The sequence below is a fragment of the Lepisosteus platostomus genome, chromosome 10 (genome assembly GCF_059453375.1).
Source record: "Lepisosteus platostomus isolate fLepPlt1 chromosome 10, fLepPlt1.hap1, whole genome shotgun sequence".
Lineage (NCBI taxonomy): Eukaryota > Metazoa > Chordata > Actinopteri > Semionotiformes > Lepisosteidae > Lepisosteus > Lepisosteus platostomus.
In genome coordinates, this window is record NC_142620.1 from 12,716,221 (window position 1) to 12,732,142 (window position 15,922).

General features: G+C 39.6%; 1 protein-coding gene across 3 annotated transcripts in view; it reads right to left on the reverse strand.

The window, feature by feature from the left end:
• Positions 1–523: 523 nt before the first annotated feature.
• The window catches only part of map4k5 (mitogen-activated protein kinase kinase kinase kinase 5), a 62,637-nt gene continuing 47,238 nt past the window's right edge, over positions 524–15,922 (reverse strand). For all 3 annotated transcript variants that reach the window (XM_088648273.1, XM_088648271.1, XM_088648272.1), the window contains 10 exons: positions 15,770–15,830; positions 13,900–14,014; positions 12,717–12,775; positions 11,990–12,093; positions 11,450–11,627; positions 10,628–10,696; positions 9,861–9,953; positions 9,629–9,699; positions 5,067–5,122; positions 524–2,015 (listed from right to left, as the gene is read on the reverse strand). In XM_088648273.1, coding sequence (XP_088504399.1) covers positions 1,928–2,015; positions 5,067–5,122; positions 9,629–9,699; positions 9,861–9,953; positions 10,628–10,696; positions 11,450–11,627; positions 11,990–12,093; positions 12,717–12,775; positions 13,900–14,014; positions 15,770–15,830 — 894 coding nt within the window. In that variant the 3' untranslated portion in view covers positions 524–1,927. The remainder of the gene's footprint in view (positions 2,016–5,066; positions 5,123–9,628; positions 9,700–9,860; positions 9,954–10,627; positions 10,697–11,449; positions 11,628–11,989; positions 12,094–12,716; positions 12,776–13,899; positions 14,015–15,769; positions 15,831–15,922) is intronic.

Below are 15,922 nucleotides of genomic sequence, written 5' to 3' on the forward strand. Positions count from 1 at the left end.
CAGTAGACATTTTTTTTGCACTACTGAAAGGCACTAAAGGAGCAAAGGTCACACACAACAAAAACGAGTCCTTGATTAAAGTTTCCATGGTCACATTCGCTGTTATTATCTTACACCTCAGTCCAACACACCTCTGAGCCCATGCCCATGAAAGCTTATTATCCTCCATGCATTATCCAATAGGAATGAAGGATCATAGCAGGTACGCTTGATCAGTGCCATGCAGTAGCAGAACGTGCCTCAACCCATAGATCTGTGACAGTTCATTTTTTAGCTGAGCATGCAGGCAACAGAAAAAAAAGCAGCAAAAAAGAAGAGCAGGCTAAGGAACTGAATTGTGAGCTTTATACAATGGCAAGTAGGGAGGCTGAGTGAAACGCGTGGAGACGTATTAGGGTTTAGCAGAGTAGTTACTCCCCACATTAAAAACAATATGAGAGTTAGCAAGAATAAGACAGTCTATACTGTAGTTCTTACACAGTAATATTTTGGTGACCAGAATAATCACAATGGACAACCTGAGTAGCAAAAAAGCCACTGGGCATTTATTTAAAATCAGAACCGCAAATCTATTTTCTGGGAGGCTTGGTAAGTGATAAAAGTCTCATTTTTAAAAACACTATTCTCAGCAGCTCTGGGCAGTGCCATGTTGTATCTTATCTTGTGTTTAAATTGTTTTGGATGCTGACAGTGAAATTTAAGACAGAATTCCTGATAATATGCACTTTACATAAAAAGTACCTTACAGGACATCATTTCAGTGCCCTTGAGAAATGCAAGATTAGCTGGGAAAATACATTATTGTAATTTTATTAACAGAATACCATTTTTATACAAAAAAAACTACCTCTAAATTTTGAAAGGGAATACCAATGTTATGAAAATCCAAGCTTAATTCCTTTTTAAATACAAAACAGAACAAATGGATGTACAAAAGTGCTTACATGGTGCAAATAAGGAGTAAAAGTAACAGTTAAAAAAGTTAAATGTTTTACATAGAATACTCAAAAAACTAAAAAAAAGCAGAAAGAAGCATTTCTATTTTATACAGCTGTAAAATAATCCCAAGATGCTCAGCAACCTTTTCTTCGTTAACACAAGGGCTTAAGGCCCTGCAAATCAGCAGGACTGAACCCGCCAATGGTTACAACTACTACTACTGGCAGATTAATAAATAAGATTTAAATATGCCATTTTACAAAACCCTATGGTATTTATCTTTTATATTCAACTTCAGTCTGGTAATCTAAACTACACAATGAAATTCCCTCCAACGTAGCCATTTGCATTATGTTCTGCTACAGAAATGCTTGTCTGCTAAAATACAATGGCATTTTACAATGTATGGAGGAAATAGTCAAACATAGTTAATTTTTATGGCACTCAATCAAGAACATGAATGCACATACTGTATGTGTTTACAGCAACACAAAGATGTTTTTATTGCCACTGTGACTTTCAATGATCTCTAACTGCTACATCTTATCAGCTCTGTGTGATCAAGTTGGCCAACCACATGCTGACACAGGGTGTATTTAACCACAGCGATCTCCTGGATCCAAAGACTTCGCCAGTGTGAGCCTCCTGGCTGAGGGCTTTCCTTAGCTCCAGAATGCTCCAAGCTGTGACATCAAGCTGATGCTGTGGAGCACTATTTTTAGAGGCTCTGCTGGGGTGCAGGAGACTGAACGCTTCAGCAAAACCGCTTTGTTCTGTGACATCTTTTGTGAGTTCTTCAGTTCATGTTATCTCTGATGCCATCCTCTTCGCATTCTCAGTAAGCGAACACTTAAATAAAAAAGCAACAGGAATTAGCTGGCTGCCTCCTCATGCTAGTTCCTCCTGCAATAGAGTACGTCAGAGCTGGAAGTCTGATCAGCATTTTTCCGCGGCTACATCCATCTTGTTACGTGACGCCAGTGCAATTCTAGTAACTGTTCTCATGGCCGGCCAAGATGTAGAGGTTGCTCAGGGCTGTGGGGTTATCTGTTGGCCGGCTCTCCAGCACCACCACCCTGTAATTGAAATAGGGAAAAGATTAATTGAAGTGAAACCAAGAATTGCATGAATACCATAATTAAATCTGATGGTAGAAAATCATGTACAATATCTAGACCAATGCACTGTTATACAGGAAGGAATATTTATGTTCTACAGTATTTGCAAATTACAAACACAAATTACAAACACAACCTCTTAAAACAATTTAATTTAGTGGCCAATAATGTACTTCTTGACTTGACCTTCTCTGTTCTACACTGCATGACAAAGACATGAACATTTTTGTAACCTTACTGGTAGAGCTGTTACATTTAACAAACACAAAAGGGAAGAGTAAATTAACAGGCATTTAAGTATGATTTTACGCCATGCCTAGTTATTAAAAGATGTGAAAAACATCTGACAAAAACATTTGCTTTCCTTCACAATTCAAAATTGTCCCCTAACATAACCTTAAATTCCACACCTGACGAACCAACTCCAAAAAACATCCTGTCCAGTTAAGGTGAATTCAATTTCAAAGCATCAAGGGGTGGCAGAAACAGGCAGGTGAGAAATGGTGCAGTCTATTGTTCTTGAGCATCTGTGAGATGTAATTTCAGAAGCACACACACAGATACCTAAGCCAGACTGGCACTGCCAAAAATGCCCATAAATAAAACATGGGAACAGGCAGAATTTGCGTCTTTCGAGGTGTTTCTGCCATGATGGGCTCGTCCAAATCAGAGGCTTGTTGCCTGTGAGAACTTTTGCAAACAACACTGTTAAGGTATTTTGAGGCCGAGATGTATAATGTATAAGGACTGAGTCAAGAAGTCTTCAGGTTCATCTAAAGATGTTCTGCCTAGCAGCTTGACAACCACAGCTAATACAGCAGCACTAATTACAGCCCAAAGCTGCTGATGAGCCTGACAAGCGTTTCAATGTTCATCTTACCAAATGAGAAATATGAACAATTTCCATAACAGGAGTCGGTCACAAAAAGCATCTCTGTAATGAAGATATGCACTAGAATATGAAATTGTATTCCAGAGTATGAATTATTACACTAGTATAAATTGTATTAAACAATATCAGCCACCTTTTCTTTCTGGGAACAAAAACCTCTATTTAGGTGTGAAATATTTTTTTCTAAGTAAACGTAACTGAAGAATGGATATGTTTTTTGTAAACTGTAATCACAATAGGATTGTGCAAGACTTTTAATAAATGCGTTCATAACTCACAAAACAGGTCAGTTTTTTTTAAAGCAATGCTACACATGAATTGATGATTCAAAATGCAAGATACTTTGGAGGATTCAAACTTGTTTGCTACTTTAATCAGCAAAGTCAGTTTGTAATGAGAGTTCTAATGACTTAATGTGTAAAGAACTTAATGTGTAAAGGTTTGACTTATGAGAGCAGCTATGAAAAGCTTTTGAGATTATGAAAATAACAGCACATGACTGAGAAGAGGTATAGTACATTAAAAAATTGATTGTCTACAGTCTGAAAAGAAGTCCTTTATGTTGTTACAATTACATTGTCAGTAATGAAGGAGTTTCACAAGCTTAAGGAACTGACCCATTTAAGATTTGATCGTAGAAATCTATTCTGTCAATAAGGTATGGTATAATAACAGGGGCTTCTAGTAATGATAGAGACCAAAATATGCCACATTGCTATCATAATTTAGTAGTGATGCTGGTCTATAGCATATAGTACTTCTGATTCAATAAGGATAAAAATGTATAGCTATCATACTCTTGAGTAATTACTCAATTGAGTAATACTGTTTTAGATGTTAGAGTATTGTAATGTTGATTCAGACACTGTATTGTAGATATATTTTACCAATAAAAAAAGAAGACAAAGGTAGAATTGAAAAGTTTTGAAAGATGTAACCAGAATATGCATGTTAAAGATCTTTAGTAAAGGCATTAAAAATAAAAAAAGTTTACAATGATTGGTTTGGTTATTATATGGTGTATACTTCATAAACCATAGTTTAATGTAGTTTTAGAACAAGGTACCAACTGCCAATTAAGTTGATTTCAAGCAATAAATACTTTAGATAATAACATGCACTGCCTTTTTGTTTATGGGTTAACTCATACACATCTTAACAGAGCTTTGATGACATCAATGCCCAGGGGACACAGCTGCATTACTGAGTGACTTATAGCACAGTGCATTTCCCCCGTGCCTTCATTAAGATTGCTGCTGCATGGAAAACACTCCTAATTTACCTGGCATAATCAAACTTCAAAATACACATATGAAATCACAGTTGGTCAATATGCAATCCAAAACTAGTAGCATTTTTTAAGAAAAAAAATATCTGGCACATACTATTTAGCAGGGTCATAACTACGAATTCTAGTATATTTCAGTAGTTCTATCAAAAATCAACAAAACACAAAAACAACTGTGCTACTGACGGCTATCTGCGTTTGTTTTTCAGTTACATATTGGGGTCATTTCAAATAAATCAGAAACACATTAAAGAATTAGCATCTATTAACTGCTCCTTATTTTCTCTGTTAATTTCCATTGAAGGTTATTATTTCTACTATGACTGAACACAGTTCACTGTGAAAAGCCACAATTCACTTCAAAGACCGGACATCAATGAATTTAAAATCTTTTGCTATGGAAAACACTATTATACCGAATACAAGCTAATTTAATAACTTCTGTAACTCAGGCTTGGACCTGACTTCCTTCTCTCATGATCTTTATGGAAACATTGGTCCAGGGGGAGCACATGTCTGATGCAACTGTTGCCAAGCAATGTGTTAAGCAAGAGATAAATGCTGTCACGTGGAAACACACTCCAAAATAATTAAAAAATACATATGCAGGCAGTGTTTATAGGAAACATGGAAGGTCTCCAGACACTGATGATTATAATCTCCTGGATGAAAAGATTCAATCCATTTAAATTAATGAATGCTGAAATGTCTATGGTTTTACGACAGTACGTCATTCTTACTTGATGGTGATTCACTTGATTCACACTTAATGAATTTCCCAGGCTCAAAACCATGAGTCCTTACAGAAATAATCCTTTTCATTGCCTACCTGTCAGATCCGAGCAAACGGAAGACCCGGCTTTGATCTGAAATCTCCTGGGTAACCTGTCAATGAAAAAAGCTGCTTAGTGAGCTGTCATTAGCAAGTGCAATAGAATGACTTGTTGCTAGAGTGAACAGAAAGGCTTGAAATAAAGAATCAAATGAGGTAATTAAGACATAGGCAAAGCCATGTGGTTGGTGATCTGTCGTGAAATAAAACCACTCCTGCACAGCAAGCAACACATTCCTGCCACTTGTGCTGGAAAGAATGGCTGAATGACATTTCATCCTTACAGTTGCTGTCTTGGTTTTGTGTAGGACTAAATGACTCAGCACTAGTGAAGAATTGCATGGTGACCCAACGCAAACACTCTCCCAATGTTCCTGTGACAACAGATGGTAAATGTGGAGCCCACCAGAGGTGGGTTCAGCCAACGCAATCTGTCAGTTTAGCATCTCAATGTGCAATGCATCACGAACTATAAGACAGTGTGAATAAAAAATGAAAAATTAAGGATTTAGTTGTGTTTTCAGGAAGTGCAAATAAAACAAAAGCTGAGTGTTGATGGTTCTGAGCAAAAGCCGACTTCTGCAACTCAGCCTTGCAGGAGAGCTACATTCACTCTCTAAAATTAAGCTCGCATGGGCTAAAACAACAATTTCTGTCACATGAAGGTAAAGCTTTTGTTATTTCAGAGCTTGAAATTAAGAAATTGGTTTTCTGGATTATGTTAAAACCTTCTGCGATAAATCAAGCACTGTGTCATTTGCTGTTTACAGTATCCAAGGCACTCCCACAGCGCTGTGTGATCTGTCATCCTAATTGATAACATTCTTTTCCCACACAAGATAACGCTCTCGGCTCAATCAACAAGACCTTAGCCTTGGCACATTTGTGACTTTTTATCTTGTGCTCAACAAATGCCATTTGAATTGCAAGTAAACAAATGGCAAAGGCACTTTGTTTCGAGCAGGGTTGGATACTTTCAAAGCAAAGCAAGACATCAGGCCTCCGATTGAGCAGACACATGTGAATGAGTTTCCTCATCAAGCAGCAGACTTCAAAAGAATCATATAAAAAAATCAATGAATAATTTACAACCAGGCCCTCTGTGCAGCTGTTTTATTTTCGATTGGACATGAATTTTGCATGGAGGTTGACATTTGTGGATCAGGAGCACATCCCCATTTTATCTTTCATATTGAGCCAGCCAAGAACCGGAGCCAAACGACTTTTCTTTCACATCTCTCTGGGGCTTTATTTGATGTCTTCATTTGTTACTGTAAGAACTTTAAAATGCAGCAAGCATAATGGACCATTGTACATTGATCTCAACAGTGCCAAGCCCCACTACACACAACGAAGAAGGTTTACAAATAACTGGAAAGCCATTGTACATCAGTGTCAAAAAAGAAAGGTTTCAATTGTTTATGCTGATTAGGTTATCATTACATTAAGGTCAAATACACAGGCAGCTCTCCCTAGGTTTGATATGGCCTGGGGCACTTTCTGTATAGTCTGAATGTTCCCCTGCTGCACCTCCCAAAGACAAGGCGGTTAAGTTAGTGTCTCTAAAGTGAGTGTGTCCGTCTCTTGCAATGAAGTTACATTCCAGCCAGGGCATAGTCCTGCCTTTTTCCCTACACTTCCTGGACTCTGGGCTGTCATGATCCTTACCAGGAATTAGTGGCTAACTCTGCTAAATCATGAATGTGATGAGGGGATAGATAATAATAATAATAATAATAAACTTTATTTTATATAGCGCCTTTAAAGGTGGCTTCTCAAAGCGCTTTACAGGATGACAATAACAATAAATAAGAAGACTACAACAATAAATAAGACAATTTCACAAGACAGGACACAATTATAATTACAACAATACAACAATAACAATAGAGGAGACCGTGGAAGATGGTATTAAGAAGAGCAGAGGGGTGAAGAATGGAACCAGTTAAGTAAAGGCTTTTCTGAAAAGGAGGGTTTTGAGTCTGGATTTGAAGGAGTTTAGAGAAGGTGACTCTCTAATATCCTTGGGCAAGGAGTTCCAGAGCTTGGGGGCATAGCAGGAGAAGGCCCTGTCGCCCATACAATGTAGACGGGCTTGGGGGACAGTAAGGAGGGCAGAATTTGAAGAGCGGAGGTTGCGAGGTGGGGAGTAGGGCGATAAAAGTTCAGACAGGTATTGAGGTGCCAAGCCATGTAAAGCCTTGTAGGTGAGCATGAGGATTTTAAAGTCTACGCGGAATTTGACCGGAAGCCAGTGCAAGGACTCCAGGATAGGAGTAATGTGAACACTTGCACTAGATCTGGTCAGGATTCTGGCTGCTGAATTTTGGACATACTGCAGCTTGTTCAGAGTAGATTTAGATACCCCAGGGAGCAGAGCATTGCAGTAGTCAATTCGAGAGAATACAAATATGTTGATCAGCTTTTCAGCCACAGTTAATGATAGCATAGGGCGTAGTCTTGCGATATTTCTAAGGTGAAAAAAAGATGTTTTGACAGTATGCTGTACATGTGGGTCGAATGTTAAGCCAGAATCGAATATAACCCCAAGGTTTTTCAATTTTGATTGGAGCTCAAGTACAGAGCCATCTACAGACAGGGTTACAGGACTGGCTTTACGAAGTTGATGGGGGGTACCAATAAGCATGACTTCAGTCTTGTCACAGTTAAGATGAAGGAAGTTTTGAGTCATCCAAATTTTTATGTCAGAGATGCAATTAGATAGAATAGAGACAGCCACATCAGTGTCGGGTTTGGTATGGATGTATATTTGAGTATCGTCAGCGTAAAAATGAAAGCTGAGGCCATGTGATCTTAAAAGCTGACCAAGTGGGAACATGTAAATGCTGAAGAGCAAGGGGCCCAGTATTGAGCCCTGAGGGACACCAGACTTGACAAGACCAATTTCAGACCTGTACCCATTGAGAGAGACAAAGTGACAGCGATCAGTGAGGTAAGACTTAAACCATTTGAGGGCAGTGTCAGAGACTCCAAACACAGTCTCGAGACGAGAAAGCAAGATGTTATGGTCAACAGTGTCAAAGGCAGCACTGAGATCAAGAAGGATGAGTATGGAAAGAGAACCAGAATCAGAAGCTATTAGGAGATCGTTGGTGACTTTGACTAGGGCGGTTTCTGTGCTGTGAAGTTGACGGAAGCCAGATTGGAGGGGTTCGAAAAGGTTGTTTGTCATGAGGTGGTTATGTAACTGAAGTGTGACAGCACGTTCTAGAATTTTAGAGAGAAAGGGTAAGTTGGAGATGGGGCGAAAGTTGTTAAGATTGTCGAGAGCCATGTTAGGCTTCTTTGGCACTGGGGTAATAGCAGCAGTTTTGAGGACCGTTGGTACAATGCCGGTGCTCAAGGATTCATGTATTATATTGAGGACAATGGGACAGAGAGAAGAGAAACAGGACTGGAATAAAGTGGTGGGAATGGGATCTAAAATAGATGTGGTGGGTTTCATGCGCGTAACTAGTTTGTTTAGGGATGCTGAGTCAAGAAGAGAGAAGCTGGAGAGACGGGAACCAGAGAAGTTGGATGAGTAGGGAGGAGGTGTGGAAATTATATCCGTAGTGGAGAGAATGTGATGCCGGATGTTGTCAATCTTAGAACTAAAGAAATCTAAGAATGTGTTGCAAAGTTGTGATGAGGCAGGTAATGTGGTGGGGCAGTTTGGCTTGAGCAGTCTGTTGATGGTGGAGAAAAGATGTCTGGGATTGTTTTGGTGATTTTCAATGATGTGAGAGAAGTAGGTGGATCTAGCAGACTCTATAGTAACCTTATAATCAGATAAGTAATCTCTCCAGGCCTGATAATGTACATTTAGGCCGGAAAGACGCCACCTACGCTCAAGTTTGCGAGAGGCTGCCTTCATGAAACGCAGATGGTTATTGTACCAGGGGGCAGGGCGAGAGAAGGAGATGGTTCGAGTTTTTAAAGGAGCAAAGGTGTCGAGGGTAGATAAAAGAGCATTGTCAAGTAACTGTATTTTGTCCTCTAGAGGGTCAGAGGAAGAGAAACAGGATAAGGAGGACAGAACAGAATTTGCAAACCTTGGGTGATCAATTGATCGCCAGTTGCGGAAATTTACAGAGCGTGAGGGGGAAGTGTTAGAAACAGGTAATTCCAGATTGAAGAGAATGGCTAAGTAGTCAGAGAGGCCTAGATCAAGGGGGGAGCAGTGGGAGATAAAGGAGTCATTTGCAATAATTAGATCTAAGGTGTGTCCTTTGTTATGTGTAGGGGTACAAACAAACTGAGCAAGGTCAAAGCATCCCAAAAGAGAAAGGATGCTTTTCTCTTTTCTCTTAGATAAAATATATCTAAGGCACAAAAACAGATATGCGATTACTTGCATAATCTGTTTGTCTGCTGTTTGTTGTGTCAGAGAGAAGGATGGGAAATTTTAAGCACTGAGCTGGAGATAAAGCAACTGACGGGAGTTTCAAAACCAACAAAGAAAGCTATTGCATGGAGCACAGTTTGTCGATGGACAGGGGGCCAGCCTATCAGTATGGCGACAGAAAGCAAAGCACCCACAGGTTTTCATACTGTACCTCATTTGACTTGAAGCTCTTGCCCTGCATACCATGTTTCCAGAAAGCCAACACACTGTCCTGAAGGCACACTAACAGAGAAGATACCTGCATTAGATGTGAATTTCATTCACCACAAAAGACACACAAAAGACTTATCATACGTTCATCCTTAGAAACATAATCTAATTTTGGGATCTGCATACGTCAAACACCACTTTTGATTTTTTTGTCCATTCAGGTGTTAACTTACCAACAGACTCGATGCAGAAGTCAAAGCTGAGTTCAGACGCCAGCTTTTTGTTGGACTTTAACTTGCCTTGGAGATTGACAATTTTCAAATTTTCTGCAAAAAAAAGAAACGTAACTAGCAAAAATGCAAAACAGTTTAAAACGAAAACAGTTATCTGACCAGTGTTACAGTGAATCCAGGCAATATAGAAAACACTAACAAAATCTATAAATTAAAAGATTAGGATGACAGAAAATTCATACTAGATAACCCCAATCTCTCAATGCTCAAACTGGGTTATATAAATAACCAGAAAGTTTATCACCATAGAATCACCTACTGTAAATGCACACAAGTAACAACACAATTTCTGTTTCTTTTCTGAATACAGACCCAGCTTTGATAAGCCTAGCAGATAAATGGACAAATGAGCTAGTCAAGATATCAGTGTCTCATTTATTTGAGTGTTTACCTCTTTATCAGTCAATGCTACTGGTAGAAAAATAAAAGCTCTGTCATTCTGAGAAACATCCAGCTGACTGTTCCTTCATGAAAGTCAGGTCCTTAACCCCTTTAGTTAGATTACACATAGCCTTCAAAGAGTGTTTTCAGAACCAAGATATTACTGTGCACGTCCTTTTCTGAACAGGAAAACTCAGCTGGGTTTGTTGGCGATTGTTATGTAAAAGTGAAATCTGTAATCTGTACTGCCAGTATGATGTGGCAGGTCTGCTCCGTGTTCTGCTTTATTAAAGACAGAAGGCTGAATGTGAACTGCTCATACTCACTGTCCAGACACACCAGAACCGTGTCCCTCTCCAACTGGGTCACATGGATGGCATCAACCTGGTGACCTCCTATGGGACAGAAGTTCAGAATGAATTTAGAACATCTCACTATACTTTCCAAATAACCCAGCTACAGTCCCTCTGATTTTCACAATAGAAATACATTGTCACTGAAAAACACCTATTTTTTACAGCACTATTGCTTGGGTTGTTAAACAAATACATTATATTCAGTGTAACCCTAATGCCTTCCTCTTTATAATCCCACATTATTTACATAACAGGTGAATGCACACACACACTGTACAGAAGTTTCGATTGGATTTAAAAGTTTCTGACTGTGGACACAGTAGAGTACATCAAATCTGTTAATTATATAAAGCTTCATACAAAGTATTTCTACAATAATAGCCAAATAAGAATACTTAATACTCAATATATTCATGTATTTGTTATATGATGAGGACCAGGCCACCTGTTTTTGAAGTCAGTGAGTTGAGTCACTCAGTAATTACATGCTGTTCTCTAAAAGCGAGTCAGTGTGAAGCTGTAATCACAAAGACTTGTGGAGATACAGATATTTTCCTCTCAAACCAATTTGAGTGATGCCAATTTGTATGCCCCCCCCCCAGGCTTTTCCAAAGCTCTACCAGTAATTATAGTCTATTTTCTGGGTTTCAAAGCTTGCTCACAAAAGCACAATGTCCGAAAAACCCAATACAGGGCACAGACGTTGTCAAATCTGCACTAATGAACTGTCCAGCGCTTGGCTTTGTTGGCAATCGAGAATGTGGAGGCCGGCACTGGGCTCTGGGTTCTCACCGGAGCCGATTTCGGTGAACCAGGAGGAGGAGGAGTTGAGGTTGATGGTCTCGAAGCGCACCACCTGGCTGGGTTCGCTGCCCTGGCTGATGGCCACACACACCATGGGGTACTCCTGCTCGGGCACCACCAGCATCTCGAACACCTTCAGAGGGCTGGGCAGGGGGAAGTCGAAGTGCTGCAGGGAACACAATGTCAACCAAAGCCTCGCTGCCGCCGCCGCGACACTGTGGCCCTGTGTAAATGTGCTAATTTCCTGATGCCTGTGCTACTATGACGTGTGCATGAGTTCACAAACATCCCCTGCCAAAGGATGCCACACTCTTGTGTTTATATACAGTGTGGTTGCAAAATAATTCACAGATTCAATTAAGCTGAAATTCCCAACACCATCAAGTCAAATCTCCATGGGCCACAACTCCAAATGCTAGGATGAATCGCATTTTGTTTTGAGGTTTCAGGACTAAATGGGCTGAGAGAATCTGGGACTTGTGTCATGATTCTTTCTTTCTTCGTATTTTAATGGAAGTGGATACTGACCTTTATCAGCATGAACTTCTGCATTGGCTCGTACCACTGGAGTAGGACTATCCCAGACTGCAGTGCTCCACACAGGTACTTGTGCCCGGTGTACGGATTTCTCACTAGGATAAGAACATTGTTAACTATCCCTTCACGAAACTCAAACTACTCAAAATATTCAACACAGCAGTAGCACAACAACAGATCATAGGGACACAGCAAAAACAAGTAGTTTGTCAATTAATGCAACTCCGGTCTTAGTTTTAACACTTACAGTGTAATATATGACATTTTTACATTGTGGTTCAAATTACTAAAACTGTTCATCAATAGAATTATTTTCTCAGTTAGTATTCAATTAAGAAACTGTATTGGAATAATAGGAATACTGTATTGCTCTTTGCAGATTTTTTTTTCGAGCCAATAGGTTCTTAACATAAGATAGTGTTATGGCTCTTCCTATGTTGATATAGATCTTCTTGCTTTGATAGTCTGGAGTATATACACTCATTAACTGAACATGATTTTACACCACCATTCAGTCTTACAATGTCAAATGATAAAATAGGAAGGGGTGTAACATGTTTTTGGTGAGCAGCAAATACTCCTAGTGCCCAGGCCACCCTGAAGTTCTACATCCCGAGTCCTGAGTTGTATCATGAATTACCAGACAAACATAGGGATGAAATGTCTCATTCGATTGCCTACAATGGACTTCACCATCAGAAAGACCGTCAGTACTCACCAATACAGCACTTGTGGCAGCCTTTTGTATCGGGGATCTTTGTTGTTAAGGCAAATCTCCTGTAACAAAACATGCCGTCATTTCATAACCCTTCCACCTCATTTTGCTTTCTTGCATAAGTAGAAATACGTATTTTACAGGGAATCTGACCCACACATGAAGATATGCTAGAATAGGAAAAAGAAAGTCTATGACACCTTGTTTTTTGTTTGGTTACAGAAGTTTTAAGGTGTTACTCTGAACTTTAATCACAATTGATGAGGAGCAGACTTTAGCATATCACTAAAAATGTATTACAATTCATACTTGTGAAAGGCTCCTTCTTATTAAAGCTCTCTGTGAGGAAAGGTATGAAATGGGATCAAATGAATTTGTCTTTGTTTCTGATTCCTTCAGAAGTTTTCTGATTCCTTCGTGCTGTGTATGACTTGTGTCAAAGCTCTGATCTGGCACCTCGGTGTCAGACTGTCCATGTGCCGGGCCTGCATGACGAGAGCAGCTCCCTTTTCCCCCTCCTGGGACTTGATCCTGCTCACCCCCTGGGGCTCTGAGCACGAGGACTGCGCCACTCCCTCCGCCGCTGCAGAGCTCTCCAGGTTTCGAGCGGGTGACGTCACCTCAGTGACACATTCACAGGGTCGTCTCAATGGGAGACCATACACTCAGGTTCAGAACCCCAACACACCTCACTACAGCTCCATCAGAGTGGAAACGTTTCAAGAAACGTGTAGGTCTAACAGGGTATGATTATGGGATCAATTTGAAATTCAACATATTTTTTTAAGTTACCGTGTTAGTACGTTCTTGACAGCGGAAAGTGTGTTATGATGTTATAAGTAAATCGCATGTCTGAGTGAAGCGCACTGGTACTCCCTATTGCTCTCTTCTTACTCCCCTCCTCACATCGAGCTCCGACAGCTCTCGACTTACAAATCAAGCTCTGCCCTTGTCCCTTGTGATTCCTAGGCTGAAGAGTTTAGCTATAATCACCCCCAGTACTGTGCACCTCATTACAGAATATTTAAGATCCCATCAGGTTTGTCACAGCATGGAGCCTGGGACAGGCCTGCTGCAGAGCTGGGGTATGTTATTATCAGGTAATACGAGAGATTCTGTGGACAGGTGGTGAGGAGTGACTTGTCAATCCTGGCAGTAGCAGTATGATAAAAGTGTTGTCACCCACCTGGGTAATATCTTATCAGGAAACCTGTGGGTCTGAAACTGAGCTGCCAGTCCTGGCTTCTTAAGCTGCTCAAAAAGTCCAATGAGGTTGTGAGAATACAACTGGAAGGATTTTCCTGAAATAACAATGAAACAAGGGATTTAGTGCCTGTCTGTCAAACAACACCGCCGCAGGCAGACTTTCCAGTTGAAAAAGCTGGAAACATAAGGTAAAACAGCGGAAATATAAGGCACCTCTAAATATGTTTTTAAAAAGTGTAGCTATTAAACCATATCTCACTAAAAAATATAACTATTCACTGCTGTTACCAACCTGTCTCCATCTTACGAGAGATAGCACTAATACATAGGAAACAAACGAAGTTGGAATATGGGTGGCCAGTTTCACTGTCTAGATTATTTTTCAGTAGCCATTCAATTCAAATGTTATACCCTTTCAGACACTGTGGAGGCTGAACTTCTTCACCTGGCCCACTGTGAGAATCTCTTTTCAGAGTACTGTATTCTTGAGTGTTTGTGTGCAGACAATGTGTGACAGCAGGTAATATCTCTAGATTTGTGTTCCACAGTTCGGTCTTCAATGCTCATGACCTCTACCATATTTAAAGAAGCCACACTAAAAAAGGCTAAAACCTGAAACATGATAACACAACCCCTTAAGGTCCTCAGAGAATTACACTAAAATAAGTAAAAGCTTGGAACTGAATGCAAATGGGGGAAAGGTATTACTCTTCTCAGGATGATTTTGAATGGTGAAGAACACATGAACCAATAATCAGAAGCAATGAGATTCTTCAACAATGGCAGTGGCAAGAGATTCTGATGTAGTGCTAACAATCACAGAGATACACAAGGGCAAAAATGAAGCATTTTTACCTTCTAGACAAGGCGTAGACAAGGTTACCAGGACATTAAGCCAAGCCAGATTGGGGAAGGAGTGAAAAAAGCCGCAAGGAAAAACACGAAAGAAAAACAGACATTAAATTACTTTACACCACAACACAAGCTGTGTTACAATGAAGAGCTGTGAAAGTGCGATTTCATAATGTTAGTTTCCAGAGGGGAAAATGGCAGCAAAAGGAAACTGTCAGGCTTCAGTAATGGAGAGCAACAAAAAGTACCCTGGGGATGAATTCATCTTTGACATTTAATAATGCTTAGTGAGAATTATGATCTTCTGCTATGTGAACTAAAGGTAGTTTTAGCAACAAAACAATGTATAAACCTCTAAATTTAGAATGTAGTGGAAACATGTCAAACATATCTCAAAATCCTTCATTTTTGTTTTTCTGCACTTGCCCTTTCATTTACAAAAATCAAATGAAAAATGATGTCCTTTGAAGTAACTTCAACAAAGAATACTCAGAAAAGCTGAGCATAGTACAGGGTTTAACTGGAATCTTCTGTCATGAAAAGCCACCATGTCTCAGGACATTGCCATCTAGTGACTACCAATCTTCACTACATCCACACACAACAACTGTACGATTTGTAAGAGTTGAATTTCAATTTTGATTTTTTAAAATAGAGAATATACTGCTTTACATGTCTTAAATGTGTTTTTAAGGATAGTGGTCTTTCACAGCAAAGGCATCTGTTCTAAATGGACAGAAATCAGTCTTCTATATTGCTACTGCATTTGTCTTTCTACAAACATTAAGTCAGAATTTCTAATGGCACCTTACAAATAGCGATAATACCCCTTATATATTGCTAACCAAATAAGACAGCAAATTCTTTTTCTTCATTTTTATGAAGTTTGTCAAAGCTTTCCTCTTTGCCAAAATTAGGACCACGATCTTACTCACTGGTGCTGTGGGTGAACATTACAATAAACAAGAAAAACACCTCAGAAGAAGCTTCCTACATACCTGATAAAGACATTAAGTTATTGTTGATAACGTACAGCCATGTGCATCTCCTTGGAAACAGCTACAAAAAAAGATAACTTAGAGTGTGAAACTCAACACATTTTCTGCTTTCCTGTCGTAAAAGGGTTGTGGTACAAAACAAAAATACCACAT